The sequence below is a fragment of the Sebastes fasciatus genome, chromosome 20 (genome assembly GCF_043250625.1).
Source record: "Sebastes fasciatus isolate fSebFas1 chromosome 20, fSebFas1.pri, whole genome shotgun sequence".
In the NCBI taxonomy this organism is placed as follows: Eukaryota; Metazoa; Chordata; class Actinopteri; order Perciformes; family Sebastidae; genus Sebastes; species Sebastes fasciatus.
Window position 1 is genome coordinate 27514454 of NC_133814.1, and position 14878 is coordinate 27529331.

Here is a 14878-nt window from a genome sequence, read left to right on the forward strand (position 1 = left end):
CCTGCACTATAACTATATTTACATATTATTTTTTATCATGTTATACTTTCAAATCCAACATAAATGTATTTAATATATAATATAATGTTCCTATAATCTGTCTCTAGTATATTCAGGTGTAAACAGTGAGATTATGTGTCATTATGTCATTAATGTAATCAACACCACAGACCCTCTTTAACCCCCGATTTTATCTTTAAAGGAATATTGCAATGTTATATAAGAAGCCTTTAATCCTCTCCTCCTCTCCTCTCTCCTCTCCTCCTCCTCTCCTCCTCTCCTCTCCTCTCCTCTCCTCTCCTCTCCTCTCCTCTCCTCTCATCTCCTCCTCTCTTCCTCTCCTCCTCTCCTCTCCTCTCCTCTACTTTCCTCTCCTCTCCTCTCCTCTCCTCTCCTCTCCTCTCCTCTCCTCTCCTCTCCTCTCCTCTCCTCTCCTCTCCTCTCCTCTCCTCTCCTCTCCTTTCCTCTCCTCTCCTCTCCTTTCCTCTCATCTCCTCCTCTCTTCCTCTCCTCCTCTCCTCTCCTCTCCTCTACTTTCCTCTCCTCTCCTCTCCTCCTCCTCTCCTCTCCTCTCCTCTCCTCTCCTCTCCTCTACTTTCCTCTCCTCTCCTCTCCTCCTCCTCTCCTCTCCTCTCCTCTCCTCTCCTCTCCTCTCCTCTCCTCTCCTCTCCTCTCCTCTCCTTTCCTCTCATCTCCTCCTCTCTTCCTCTCCTCCTCTCCTCTCTCCTCTCCTCCTCCTCTCCTCTCCTCTCCTCTCCTCTCCTCTCCTCTCCTCTCCTCTCCTCTCCTCTCATCTCCTCCTCTCTTCCTCTCCTCCTCTCCTCTCCTCTCCTCTACTTTCCTCTCCTCTCCTCTCCTCCTCCTCTCCTCTCCTCTCCTCTCCTCTCCTCTCCTCTCCTCTCCTCTCCTCTCCTCTCCTCTCCTCTCCTTTCCTCTCCTCTCCTCTCCTTTCCTCTCATCTCCTCCTCTCTTCCTCTCCTCCTCTCCTCTCCTCTCCTCTACTTTCCTCTCCTCTCCTCTCCTCCTCCTCTCCTCTCCTCTCCTCTCCTCTCCTCTCCTCTACTTTCCTCTCCTCTCCTCTCCTCCTCCTCTCCTCTCCTCTCCTCTCCTCTCCTCTCCTCTCCTCTCCTCTCCTTTCCTCTCATCTCCTCCTCTCTTCCTCCTCTCTTCTCCTCTCCTCTCCTCTCCTCATCTCCTCTTCTCCTCATCTCCTCCTCCTCCTCCTCTCCTCTCCTCTCCTCTCCTCTCCTCTCCTCTCCTCTCCTCCTCCTCTCATCTCCTCCTCTCCTCCTCTCCTCTCCTCTCCTCTTGTCTCTCCCTTTCACTTGTTTCAACCTTTTATCTCCTCCTCTCCTTTCCTAATCTCCTCTCCTCTCCTCTCCTCTCCTCCTCTCCTCTCCTCTCCTCTCTCCTCGTCTCCTCTCCTCTCCTTTCCTCATTTGCTCTCCTCTCCTTTCCTCATCTCCTCTCCTCTCCTCTCCTCTCTCCTCCTCTCCTCTCCTCTCCTTTCCTCTCCTCTCCTCTCCTCTCTCCTCCTCTCTCTTGCTGGTTTGTTGTTCTCTCGGACGGAGGCTTCTGATTGGATAAAAGTAGGTCAACCCGGTCCAGTCATGTGACCAGCATTCCTCTCACCAAACACACTAAATGTTGTCGAGGAAAAACTGTCATGTCCATTTTCAAAGGTTGTCCCTTGACCTCTGACCTGAAAATATATACATACATTTTGTATAAAGCAGCATATTTGTCCACTCCCATGTTGATAAGAGGATTAAATACTTGACTAATCTCCCTCTAAGGTTCATTTAGAATAAATATTTTCACTTTCCCGACCTTGAACACAACACTGACCTCTGACCTTCCCACGAACAGATGGATCTTTCCCACAGGAATCAATAAGGTTCATTATGATCGTTGATTATTATGAGTGTTTCTGTTGACACTTTCCACACAGATCTCTGCTTGCATGTAAGTATGAGTTCATACGTTACGTTCCATGTTTCTGACTGTAAATCTGCTCTAAACTTTTGCATTAAAATATATGCAAACAAAACCCAACCTGATGTGAGGTCATGCATATTCATCTGTGGATTTTGGACATCTAATGAAGCTGAGGTATGAAGTTTACCTCCACAACCAACATCTCAGTTCACTAAATGACAGTTTGGTTGGTGGTTTGAGGTTTTGTTGTGTTTCTGAAAGGCTGCAACACTTTTAAACATTTTATTCTCACTGCTCCTGTTTCTGTTCCGTCTAACAGCACATGAACGCTTCCACTGATGTGCAATATGTGCAATATAGGAAAAATAAATAAATTGGCTGTGCAATATGTTTATAGTCTCCAACCTCACTGCTCCACTTGTGCATTCAAATATATGCAAACAAAACCCAAAGTTTCAGTTAATTAAATGACAGTTTGGTTGGTGATTTGAGAGAGAGAGAGAGAGAGAGAGAGAGAGAGAGAGAGAGAGAGGAAGAGGATGCTGATTGGCTCTCTGGTATTTGACGTCACTAGTCCTCCGGTGGTCGGTGTGTCGGTCCTCTCTGTCTCAGCTCCTCCAGCGCTCCTTCATGGTTTCACTCTGACACTCTCTTTATTATAAGGACTTTATTAGAAGGACTTTTAAATAAGGACTTTTCATTTCTATTTTGTTCATGAAGGCTGCAGAGACGAGGACCTGATTCTCACTTTTCTTTCTTTCTTATATCTTTTTTATATTTTATATTTTATATTTCTTGTTGTTGGACCTCCGGCTCCAGATGCAAGGAGGCTTGATGGAGAAACTGTCCCGACATCATCCACTCAACCCGGGGTTCCTTCCTCCAGCGACGCACGGTGTGCTCAAGTCTCTGCTGGAGAACCCCATGAAGCTGCCGCTGCACCATGAAGGTAACACTCATATACTGTCTGCTGTAGACATGCATCTGTCTCTATATGTGTAGTCTATACATGCATCTGTCTCTATATGTGTAGTCTATACATGCATCTGTCTTTATATGTGTAGTCTATACATGCATCTGTCTCTATATGTGTAGTCTCTACATGCATCTGTCTCTATATGTGTAGTCTCTACATGCATCTGTCTCTATATGTGTAGTCTATACATGCATCTGTCTTTATATGTGTAGTCTATACATGCATCTGTCTTTATATGTGTAGTCTATACATGCATCTGTCTTTATATGTGTAGTCTATACATGCATCTGTCTTTATATGTGTAGTCTATACATGCATCTGTCTTTATATGTGTAGTCTATACATGCATCTGTCTTTATATGTGTAGTCTATACATGCATCTGTCTTTATATGTGTAGTCTATACATGCATCTGTCTTTATATGTGTAGTCTATACATGCATCTGTCTCTATATGTGTAGTCTATACATGCATCTGTCTTTATATGTGTAGTCTATACATGCATCTGTCTCTATATGTGTAGTCTATACATGCATCTGTCTTTATATGTGTAGTCTATACATGCATCTGTCTTTATATGTGTAGTCTATACATGCATCTGTCTCTATATGTGTAGTCTATACATGCATCTGTCTTTATATGTGTAGTCTATACATGCATCTGTCTCTATATGTGTAGTCTCTACATGCATCTGTCTCTATATGTGTAGTCTCTACATGCATCTGTCTCTATATGTGTAGTCTCTACATGCATCTGTCTCTATATGTGTAGTCTATACATGCATCTGTCTTTATATGTGTAGTCTCTACATGCATCTGTCTCTATATGTGTAGTCTATACATGCATCTGTCTCTATATGTGTAGTCTCTACATGCATCTGTCTCTATATGTGTAGTCTATACATGCATCTGTCTCTATATGTGTAGTCTCTACATGCATCTGTCTCTATATGTGTAGTCTATACATGCATCTGTCTCTATATGTGTAGTCTCTACATGCATCTGTCTCTATATGTGTAGTCTATACATGCATCTGTCTCTATATGTGTAGTCTATACATGCATCTGTCTCTATATGTGTAGTCTATACATGCATCTGTCTTTATATGTGTAGTCTATACATGCATCTGTCTTTATATGTGTAGTCTATACATGCATCTGTCTTTATATGTGTAGTCTATACATGCATCTGTCTCTATATGTGTAGTCTATACATGCATCTGTCTTTATATGTGTAGTCTATACATGCATCTGTCTCTATATGTGTAGTCTCTACATGCATCTGTCTTTATATGTGTAGTCTATACATGCATCTGTCTTTATATGTGTAGTCTATACATGCATCTGTCTTTATATGTGTAGTCTATACATGCATCTGTCTTTATATGTGTAGTCTATACATGCATCTGTCTCTATATGTGTAGTCTATACATGCATCTGTCTTTATATGTGTAGTCTATACATGCATCTGTCTTTATATGTGTAGTCTATACATGCATCTGTCTTTATATGTGTAGTCTATACATGCATCTGTCTCTATATGTGTAGTCTATACATGCATGTGTCTGTTGACTGCATGCAGTCTGCAGGGCTTAATGATGAGGACTGTCAGGCTGCCGCCAGAGCTGCACCAGGTGTGTTTCTCTGCACCTTCAACAAGTCATTTAGTCTGTTTAAACCTAAATATTAGTGGTGTTTGAGTCTGAAACTAAAACTTTTCAAGATTCAAGAAAAAAAGTAACTTATATACAATAAATAAAAGGAAATACTAAAGGCAAGACAAAGGCATATTAAGAACATATATATACATGTATAAAGAGGCAGTGAGATAAATATAGAAGCATACATTGTGTATATATATATATGCAATATGCAATATGTGCAATATATATATATATATATATGGGAGCAGTGAGGTTGGAGACTATAAACATATTGCACAGGCAATTTATTTATTTTTTCTATATTGCACATATTGCACATCAGTGGAAGCGTTCATGTGCTGTTAGACAGAACAGAAACAGGAGCAGTGAGAATAAAATGTGTAAAAGCGTTGCAGCCTTTCAGAAACACAACAAAACCTCCATCATTTGTGACAAACCACCAACCAAACTGTCATTTCATTAACTGAGATGTTGGTTGTGGAGGTAAACTTCACACCTCAGCTTTATTAGATGTCCAGAATCCACAGATGAATATGCATGACCTCACATCAGGTTGGGTTTTATTTGTATATATTTTAATGCAAAAGTTTAGAGCAGATTTACAGTCAGAAACATTGAACGTAACGTATGAACTCATACTTACATGCAAGCAGAGATCTGTGTGGAAAGTGTCAACAGAAACACTCATAATAATCAACGATCATAATGAACCTTATTGATTCCTGTGGGAAAGATCCATCTGTTCGTGGGAAGGTCAGAGGTCAGTGTTGTGTTCAAGGTCGGGAAAGTGAAAATATTTATTCTAAATGTACCTTAAAGGGAGATTAGTCAAGTATTTAATACTCTTATCAACATGGGGGTGGACAAATGTGCTTTTTTTCGAAAAATGTTCAGAGTTGTTGGGGAAGCAGGAGAGCAACATTTTTTTACCTCAGTGAAAATGTTGTTTTTGAAAGGCTAAACGCCAACAAATATGGACTGTAGTAGAATATTTCATGAGATAAAAGCATGTTGTGAATTTTTCGTGTTCGGTCAGTCTGTGAATTTGAAGCTAAATTGTTCCACTAATAGTCAGTAGTCGTGTCTATGATGTTAAATCCAGCGGTAAATGTCCACCAGGTCTGGCGAGGACACTAGAGGACACGGTGCTTCACTCAACTGGCTGCTCGAGCAGTGACGTACCGTCGTCGTATCCACCGTATCGTTGGATGCACCTGATTGGTCCCTGGTTTTCAAACAGGAAACAACATGGCGGCCTGCTCGTAAAATTTCTGTTCCTCCGTCTAAACAATCCACCAAAATCTACTTCTGAATGCATTTAAAGAGAGAAACAGGCAATGATGCCACTGCTGAATCTGGTTTAATTCTAGAACTAGATTGTCTAGTTTCACAGCTTGGCCCTAGTTTCATGAGCCGGACGCGTCACTCTGGACGGGCTCATGTGCATAAAGGACAGTTCCCGCCTTTTCATTTTGAAAGAGCAACAGCCAATGAGGAAACTCCAACCCTCTGCGGTCCAGACAGAAATCTCTGCTGGTCCATATAGCTGTCTTTGTTATAAATGTCAGAGACTTCTGGTCTAACGTATATCAGCAGCTCGACGGCGGTTGTGACAGTTTGTAATGTTAGAAAGCATCAACAGTTTTAGATCCGTCCACACCAAGAACCATGATTATAAAGGTAACTATAAATACAACAATGTGAGCATCCACAAAGATGAACGATAATAAATGTTCCAGCTGGATATGGACGACCTGTAACTGCTATACGTCGCTCAGAGGAAGAAAATAAGAATTACACCTTGGATGGATTTTGATTGGCTTTCAATGTTTCATCAAATCACGCTGACAGTGATCCCAACAATATCCTTCGCCACTGTCGTATTTATTGTTATCTTTATAGTTATGGTGGCAATGAACTCCATAATGTGTGTCCAGTTTTCTAAGATGGTCTGTTGAATGTCGTTCTGCGTTAGTAATAATTTTGAGTGTTATCTTTTGTAGTTGTGCTGACTTCTTCATGACCTCTGTCCTCCTGTGCAGCTTTCAGCAAGGAGCAGGAGAAGGAGAAGAACCTGGAAGAGGAGCGCAGCGTCCCCCAGTCGGCCTTCCTGGGCCCCACGCTGTGGGACAAGACCCTGCCCTACGATGGAGACACCTTCCAGCTGGAGTACATGGACCTGGAGGAGTTCCTGTCCGAGAACGGCATCCCCTCCAGCCCCTCCCAGCACCACCACCACCACCACGGCCAGCACCACCAACCGCACGCTCCGCCACGCCATTCGCCAATCATGTGCCAAGTCCCACCCAAGTCGACGCCGTCGGTGATGGACCTCAGCAACAACGCCTCCAACTCCGTCCACACGAGGGTCGTCTCTCCGAACTGCCTGCACAGCAGCCCGTCAAGAGCAGGTAGCTCAGACATACACACATTTTACACCATCAGGTTTTATTTTATGGATTTTCAGGTTTGGAAGTGATGTTTATGCAAGTTTCACCCCAGTTTTAGACATATTTTCTTCTGCTGTTCTGTAGGCAGGCAACATTAATTTCTGTATGTTAGAAATGTTTGTTTGGTTCAGTCATAACGGCAAAAAAATGACTTGGTTTCATTCAGCTGGAGAAAGTTACCACCCATTCTTTAGACAGTCCTTTAGAGTCTTTGAATCGGCCTGTTTTGGGTTTTTTTTAGCTGCAGATAAAGCAGGGTGTCATCAGCATATCAGTGAAACGAAATTAATAGGGAGAAAATAACAGGACCAATAATAGATCCTTAAGGAACCGCACAAGAAATAAAAAAAAATGAGAAATTGTCCAGAATAACCATAACATTGCTTGGTAAAAAAATCTTCAAAATTAACAGAATTTGTGTTTATTATTAAAATAATAAATCGTACACCAATAACTTCTTAAAAAAATATAAAATTAACAAAATTGTATTTGTTAATAAAATAATAAATCGCACACCATGTTATTTACTCTCACGCAGGCGCAGAACATACGTACTAACTGGCTGTCGGCTGTAGTCTTTGCGGTGTGTTCAAGTGCGACTTGTTCGCCAAGACAAATGCAACAGGAGGCCTTCATCGCCACTAGTTCTCTGATGTTGGGTTGGCGTGTCGGGGCCTTAAAGTCCCGGCTGTCAGTCTCTCATCAATACATGTTTTGTTCCTTGAGGCCGATTTGTCCTCCAACGTTCTCAGAACTCTGAATAGAGATATCCTGCATGTGTTGACATTTGCAAATCTAACATTTCAGCATGTTTCTAAACTCCGTCTGTGGGCTCTTTGACCACAAACACAAAACACTGAACAGACAGAGAGCAAAGTTTAAACTCTTCACCTTATCGTGGCCTCAGAAATGCTATTTATACGAGGGGGGGAAACAGTGCAAAGGTGAGACGAGCTCAGGTGTGCTTTGAGGGTGGGGGTAGTAACACTCGAGGAAAACACCCGGAGAGAGAGAGAGAGAGAGAGAGAGAGAGAGAGAGAGAGTGAGAGGTGTCAGATTCAACACCTCCACCGACGTCATGACCTCAGAGAAAAACGTCAACTCTTTTACTCACTTGGAGTTCCTCGTGGTTAAAGAAAAGAAAACAAGCCGTCCTCTCACAGCGTGCACAGACATGTGACCCGCTGCTGTGTGTGTGTGTGTGTGTGTGTGTGTGTGTGTGTGTGTGTGTGTGTGTGTGTGTGTGTGTGTGTGTGTCCCTGCACGAGATCAATGTTTTTAAGAACATAGTGTTCTGTTCAGAAGTAGGGCAGGGGGCGGCAACCCTCCCTCCCATCAACACACACACACACACACACACACACCAACTTTCCAACTCCCTCTGTTCACATTCACATCAACTAATAACCCTGTGGCACGCACACGCACACACACACACACACACACACACACACACACACACACATGCAGGAGTGATGTGTTTTTAAAGGGGTCAATACTGGAGCTGATCCCTCCAGAAATGCTGATTTGAAAGAAGTTCTGTTGCCTGCAGAAATATTTCTGAAAAGCTCGTCTGCTCCTCCAGAATCTATGAATATGCAAAAGTGAACCATTAGTTTGATACGTGACGCAACAGTTGTTTAAAACAAACATCTCGTATCCTTCGTCGCGCTAGACGCTCCGGAGAGGAAGAGGAGCTTGTCTCCATAGATACCAAGAACATGTCCTCCATCAACCATGGAAGAAATAACCTCTGTTGCTGATTGTACATGTTGGTGAAGTCCCAGATATGTCAGAAAACCAAACGTTGTCGTGTCTGGGTTAATAACGTCACCCCGCGGCGAGCTGTATTCACCCACAGTGTCATTGACACGTCTCTACTAAGGTATGATCCCAAAATAAACAGATTGTGCTGTGATTTAATATCAATAAACAGATCAAAATGATGCTGATTAGTAAAAAGTCTGACTTCATGCTTCGTCAGGTCTGTTACCATGACGACAAGCAGACATCTTTTAAAATGCTTGTTTTCTGAATGGAGTCTGGTTTGATCAGTGCCAGGTCTATGCAGCTGCTCCATTAGAAAGACTCAGTAAACTCAGTCTAAAGAGACTTTCAGATTCCGACAGTCAAACCATCTCCTCCTCATTGATGCGTTTAACAATCATTACAACGGACCGTAAACTCACATTAACATTAACACGTTAACTCTGGATATATTAGCACATTTTAATCACGTAAAGTTCATATTTTTCAACTCTGACTCCACTAAAGGATTTAAAATCATCTCCCATCACCGGTCGTGGCTCTCTGCTCAGCATCAACCGTAATCTGCTGCTCTCATGTCTAAATATAGCAGAGTAATCTACGGCCATAATCTGGCATATTTGTATTCCCTCGTGGCTCCGTGGCGGTCCAGCAGAGGAGGAGGAGAGGAGGAGGAGGAGGAGGAGGAGGAGGAGGAGGAGGAGGAGGAGGAGGAGGAGGAGGAGGAGGAGGAGGAACCAGGGTTACCCCAGGTTCACCACATCATGAGGAACAAACATCCTCATCCTGCTGAAGAACCACCCAGAACTGGACCGTCTCTTCTGGGGCTCTGAACAGGATTTCATAACCCAAATCCCCCAAAATATGGAAACAGAATTAACTGAATTAATATGCAGTTTCTTTTATTAAAATCACAGCCTCATGAGTCTCCAACCAGGTCTCACTCCCAACTCGTCAAATACCGCTGAGTCATTGAACACGATCAGTAAGTTAATGACGAGCATTTTAGGTCTCTGCAAACGGACCGATTGGTTCTGATCGCTGCAGTATGTTTAAAGATATGTTGTTCCATAGGAAGACGTTTGTGTGAAATGTGTCTCGTCTTCCTCCTCCAGGCCTCCCGAGCTCCAGAAACACTCCCAGCCCCATCGACCCGGACTCCATCCAGGTCCTCGTCGGGTACGAGCCCGACCTGGCTGACCTGGCTCTGTCCAGCGTGCCGGGCCAGGAGATGTTCGACCCGCGCAAACGCAAGTTCTCGGCCGAGGAGCTGAAACCGCAGCCCATGATCAAAAAAGCTCGCAAGATCTTCATCCAGGAGGACCTGAAGGTAATTTGGAGTTGGTTCTGTCCGTATTTTATATAACCTGCTGCTAGTATGACATGTTTGATACCGATGGATTCATCAGGTTTTATACTTTCATATGATACCAGTATCTTCACTCTAGCGTTAAAACTGAACCGCTACAACCTAAAAATCACAAGTTGCGTTAAAGCGTTAAAGAAATGATTGGTGTTAAAACGATCAGACCTTCTTTGAATCATCCCCTTTCTTTTTTTTCACGTCTCCTCTCTCCTCCCTTGTGTCCTTTGAGCAGGATGACAAATACTGGGCCAGGCGCAGGAAGAACAACGTGGCGGCCAAGAGGTCCCGGGACGCCCGGCGGGTCAAAGAGAACCAGATCGCCATCCGAGCCGGCTTCCTGGAGAAGGAGAACTCGGCTCTCAGGCACGAGGTGACCGAGCTGAGGAAAGAGCTGGGACGCACCAAGAACGTCATCGCCAAGTACGATGCGCAGCACGGCCCGCTGTGAGGACACATATACAGTATATAAATATATATATATATATATAAATATATATATATACATATGATGACCCCGCCTCCTCCTGATCCACCAGCGTTCACTTCTCCGCCACTCTCGGTCCTGATGGCTCGACTCGCGGCAGCTGAACGCAAAAATTTACTTTTAAATCTACTTTCCATCCTCTCGGTGGACGTCATACTGAGGACCAATCAGATAGGAACGTCCCTTTTAGTCATAACAAGTGCACAATACATTAATATAAACACAAACAGGGTCAGTCTGATGTTATTCTATATTTTTTTGGTTCCTACTGAAGACATTAATCTTAAAAATATCCTCAGTAATCTCCTCAAACAGCTGCTCGCTGTAGTTTCTCTCATTGTAGATTGTAGTTTGGGTTAAAATAATTACAGATGTTCTTTAACTAGCATTCTCGTACGCCTTTTCATACGTCTTTTCAAAATAAACTTCTGTCTTCACAGGAAACAACTTCCTTAGGTTTAGGCAACAAAACTACTTAGTTAGGTTTAGGAAAAGATGGAGATTTGGGTTAAAATAACTTCCGAAGTGCTGTAACTTAAGTACAGAAGTTAAGTGACAAATAAATCAACGTTGACTTCTGGCCTCACACGGGGCACCAATATAGGCCTCCTGGTGAAAATCTAGTGTTTTTTGATCCACCCAAACCTCATCCCTATGCGGCGTTTGTCGCTCTTCATACTTCCTGGTTCACAATTAAATGGATTAAATATTAATTGATTTCATGGGATATATACAAATTACACTTTTAGTAGGAAGAGCTACGAACGATATAGGAAAACGGCCTGGCTCTAGTGAGTATTTCTGGCAGCAGGACCCTGTCAAAATAAAAGTACTAGTTAGTAGATACATTCAGTGTTGGTTTGAGTCTGAACAGGAAGGAAAATGTAGAATATCACCAGACAAAGAAAGAAGCACAACACTAAAGGCCTTTACACACCGGCGGCGTTTTGTTTTGTTTTGTGCGATTACTTCAAACGCCATTAAACTTTTTCAAACTGTTGTTTTTGTCATGAATACTTTCATACAGAGCGCCGTCAATACACGACAAAAAAGGTCGCTTTCACAACACGAATAAAGGCAATCACGTTGTGAAGGACGGGTCGAGTCGCATCTGTATTTATAAAACTAGTCCGAACCAGGACGGCAAACTTTATCACTTCTTTCAACCTCGACAAAGACAGCGCAGACCAGATCCACTCCTTCCCTTCTTCCCTTTCACAATAAAAGCCCTAGACATGTAATATTCGCAGGCGAGTATTTCACATTTCCGTGTTGTTTATCCGTCATGCCCCCCCGTTGTGTAAAGGCCTTAAGAATGTACAGAAATGTTGATTTTTCGCGTCTTTTCACGGCGTCCCCTGCTGTGAGTCGAGTCCATTAATCAGGATCATTAAACACCTGTTTCTCTTTGTGACTTCTCCTCATGGAGCTCCTCTCTGGGTCTCAAACTGATGTCTGACCTTTGCCCTCTGACCCCCCCCTCCCCAGTGTACAATAACGGCACTTTCTCTGCCGACCCCCCCTCACAGACCCCACCCCCCTCCTCCGCCGTGTGCAGGTGTTGTTCCCACAATGCACCTGTTCACATGTACATACCTGCCTTGTTCTTGCTCCTGATGATGATGTATGAAAGTGTGCCGCCTCTTGGCGCTCTGCTATCAGTCAATCAGCGTCTGTTCTGGCCTTTTTGGGGCCTTAAGCAGTATTTTTATGGATATTTTAAGATGCACTCACTGATTTTACCCAAACAACGTATAGCAACCCACAAAATGTGTTTTTATACACCCACAAATTTGCCAGTAAATTGTATTTGATATGATCATCAGATGTGCTGTGACATCATCAGAGAGTGGACCTTTAAATCAGAGAGGAACCCAAAGACTCGTATCGGCCTCAGGTTCCGTGTTCACACGAGACAGATTTATAACGACGCCATAATCCACCAGTTTTATTCCCAGAGTCTGAGGCGACTCTTCGGTGTTTGTGTATTGATTGTTTTGACCTGTTTACCCGTCTAACGTTTGTCTCTTTGTGTTGGAGATGAGCTGTTTGTATCTTCTCTGTCTACTTGTTGAAGTCCTGAATCTGCTGGGATGTTCAGTCTGAGACGGACGCTGTAGAAATCTCAACACCGCTGCCGCCGCTCAGAACCCGAGAGGAACTGTCGGACACGAACCGCCTCGCTTCCCAGCATCGGACGCTTGATGTGCTGCCACTATAGACACCTGATTGGACGAACGCTTTCCCTTTAAAACCGGGACCAACGTGGTGGCTTGTTTGGATCTAGTGATGTGACATGTGTGACACAGGTGTGGACATTTTCCCACCGGTTAAAAAACTCGTGACAACAGCGGTGTTACCGATTACACCGGACATTTTACAAGAAAAGATGACGGTCAATATGTGTAGCGCGCTGACTCTGATCTTTACCGTCAGGTGGCGGTGTGTCTGGCCTCTCCGGTCCAGCTTTTGCTGCGAGGCCGCAGGTTTCGACCCGTTGGTCGCCGCACACCGGCTGTGACCGCTCCGTCCTCCTCACGGCAATTGCCTCATTAACGCTGTGGTTCCTTCATAGCATTCGGGTTTAAATCTGAAATATTGCCAAATAGGTGCTTTTGCTTTTCGCCAAATCCTCCGCCATCGTCTCGTCTCTCTCGTCCCGTGTGTGAAATCTGACTCCTGCTGCTGCTCCGCTAAACAACCGTAGGAACACAATGTAATCGGCGTGTGCCCGACCTGGTAACACAGGTAATACCGACTACCGACATTGATCCATATCGAGGAATCGTTAACAACCCTACAAGATAAACGACTTGTGCAACATGATGTTCTTTTAGTCATCTTCAGTTTCTTGCTGTCATTTTTAAAACGTGAGTAATAAACTGTAATGAGCTCATTAGCCGACGTCTCTGAGCAGCAGCTGTTCAGGAGCGTCGTGGTGACGTCACGTCTTTATTTCACACTAACAGCTCTCGTTCACGGAGATCATTAAATAGAAGATGAGGACGGCGTGATGAGATTTCTACAGCGAAGAGCCGACACGTGATCAGAGTTTAAATCACACAACCTGGAGCTGCTGCTGGCGTGTTTCAGTCTGAACGTCGCCGTCTCGTGTTTCCTGTTTGTTGGATGTTTAATGTTTAAATGAATCTGAGATTCTGTGTGTGTGTGTGTGTGTGTGTGTGTGTGTGTGTGTGTGTGTGTGTGTTTCTGTCCTCACCGCTGAACGCTGATTAACAGCCATATTTTTTACAACCTGTGTCTCAGACGTGTTTCTGCAAAAGAAAATCACAGATCTCACTATGAATGTTTTTTTGAAGCTTCTCAAACTATACAGAAATAATTATTATAGATTATTATTATTCATTACAGAAACCAAACCTGTACAATAGATGGTTTTATTTTTATTTTTCATATTTTCCAAAGTACGTGTACGCCCCCCGGTGGCCGAGTGAGACATGAATGTATATTTGAAACATCACTTTAGTACTACAAACCAAAAGAACACAGTATATTAAGGATATATTGATATAAATATATATATATATATATATATATATATATATATATATTAAAGGTTTTAATGTTTATACAGAGTTTTTGTGGAGTCTGATATCTCCTGTGTATTTTGGGACGGGTTACATGAACATAATATTATAAATGTATTCAGACCAAAACGGCGTTCCCGGTCAGTCGGGGCGACGCGTGGGCATTACAGAAACCTGATCCTGAGATACCTCAAACCCTCCGTCACACCTGTGCAGGTGCTACACTGAGCTGCTGCTTGTTGTTCCACCAGGTGCTCCACATATATAGATATATCTATATCTATAGATAGATATATCTATCTATAGATATATCTATATCTATATCTATATATGTATAGATATAGATATAGAGGCCTGTATAGTTTCACCTGATCAACCTGAAGCACTCGTTCTGTGTCTCCTGTCGGCTGTGGTTTCTCTCTCTGCAGCTCTGTTTTGTTGGTTCAAAGATATTTTTCCTATATTTGTCCTTTGGTTATGTTTCTCATGATCAAAATAATAAATAATAAATAAATAAATAAAGGTTCAAATCCAGTCTATGTCTCAGGTTTGTTCTCGTCTGAAGCAGCTCTAAGTAGTTCTTCATTTACTCAACTACTTTACTTAAGTATAGTTTTGATGTACTTTAGAGCTTCAGTTAGCCTAGTTACTGAGCTGATTTATATTTTCTACCTATATATAATATAAG

At 43.0% G+C, this 14878-nt stretch overlaps 1 protein-coding gene across 2 annotated transcripts; it reads left to right on the forward strand.

Moving 5' to 3' along the window:
* The first annotated feature begins 2525 nt into the window (after nucleotides 1–2525).
* On the forward strand, nucleotides 2526–14724 carry hlfb (HLF transcription factor, PAR bZIP family member b). Of its 2 annotated transcripts, none has more exons than XM_074619571.1 (4): nucleotides 2526–2887; nucleotides 6618–6986; nucleotides 9908–10122; nucleotides 10388–14724. In XM_074619571.1, exons 1-4 carry the CDS (start codon nucleotides 2758–2760, stop codon nucleotides 10604–10606), a joined length of 933 nt encoding a protein of 310 aa, XP_074475672.1. In that variant the 5' UTR covers nucleotides 2526–2757; the 3' UTR covers nucleotides 10607–14724. The 2 variants fall into 2 exon arrangements, with proteins under 2 accessions (XP_074475672.1, XP_074475673.1); XM_074619572.1 differs by having other exon boundaries at nucleotides 10391–14724.
* The last annotated feature ends 154 nt before the right edge of the window (nucleotides 14725–14878 follow it).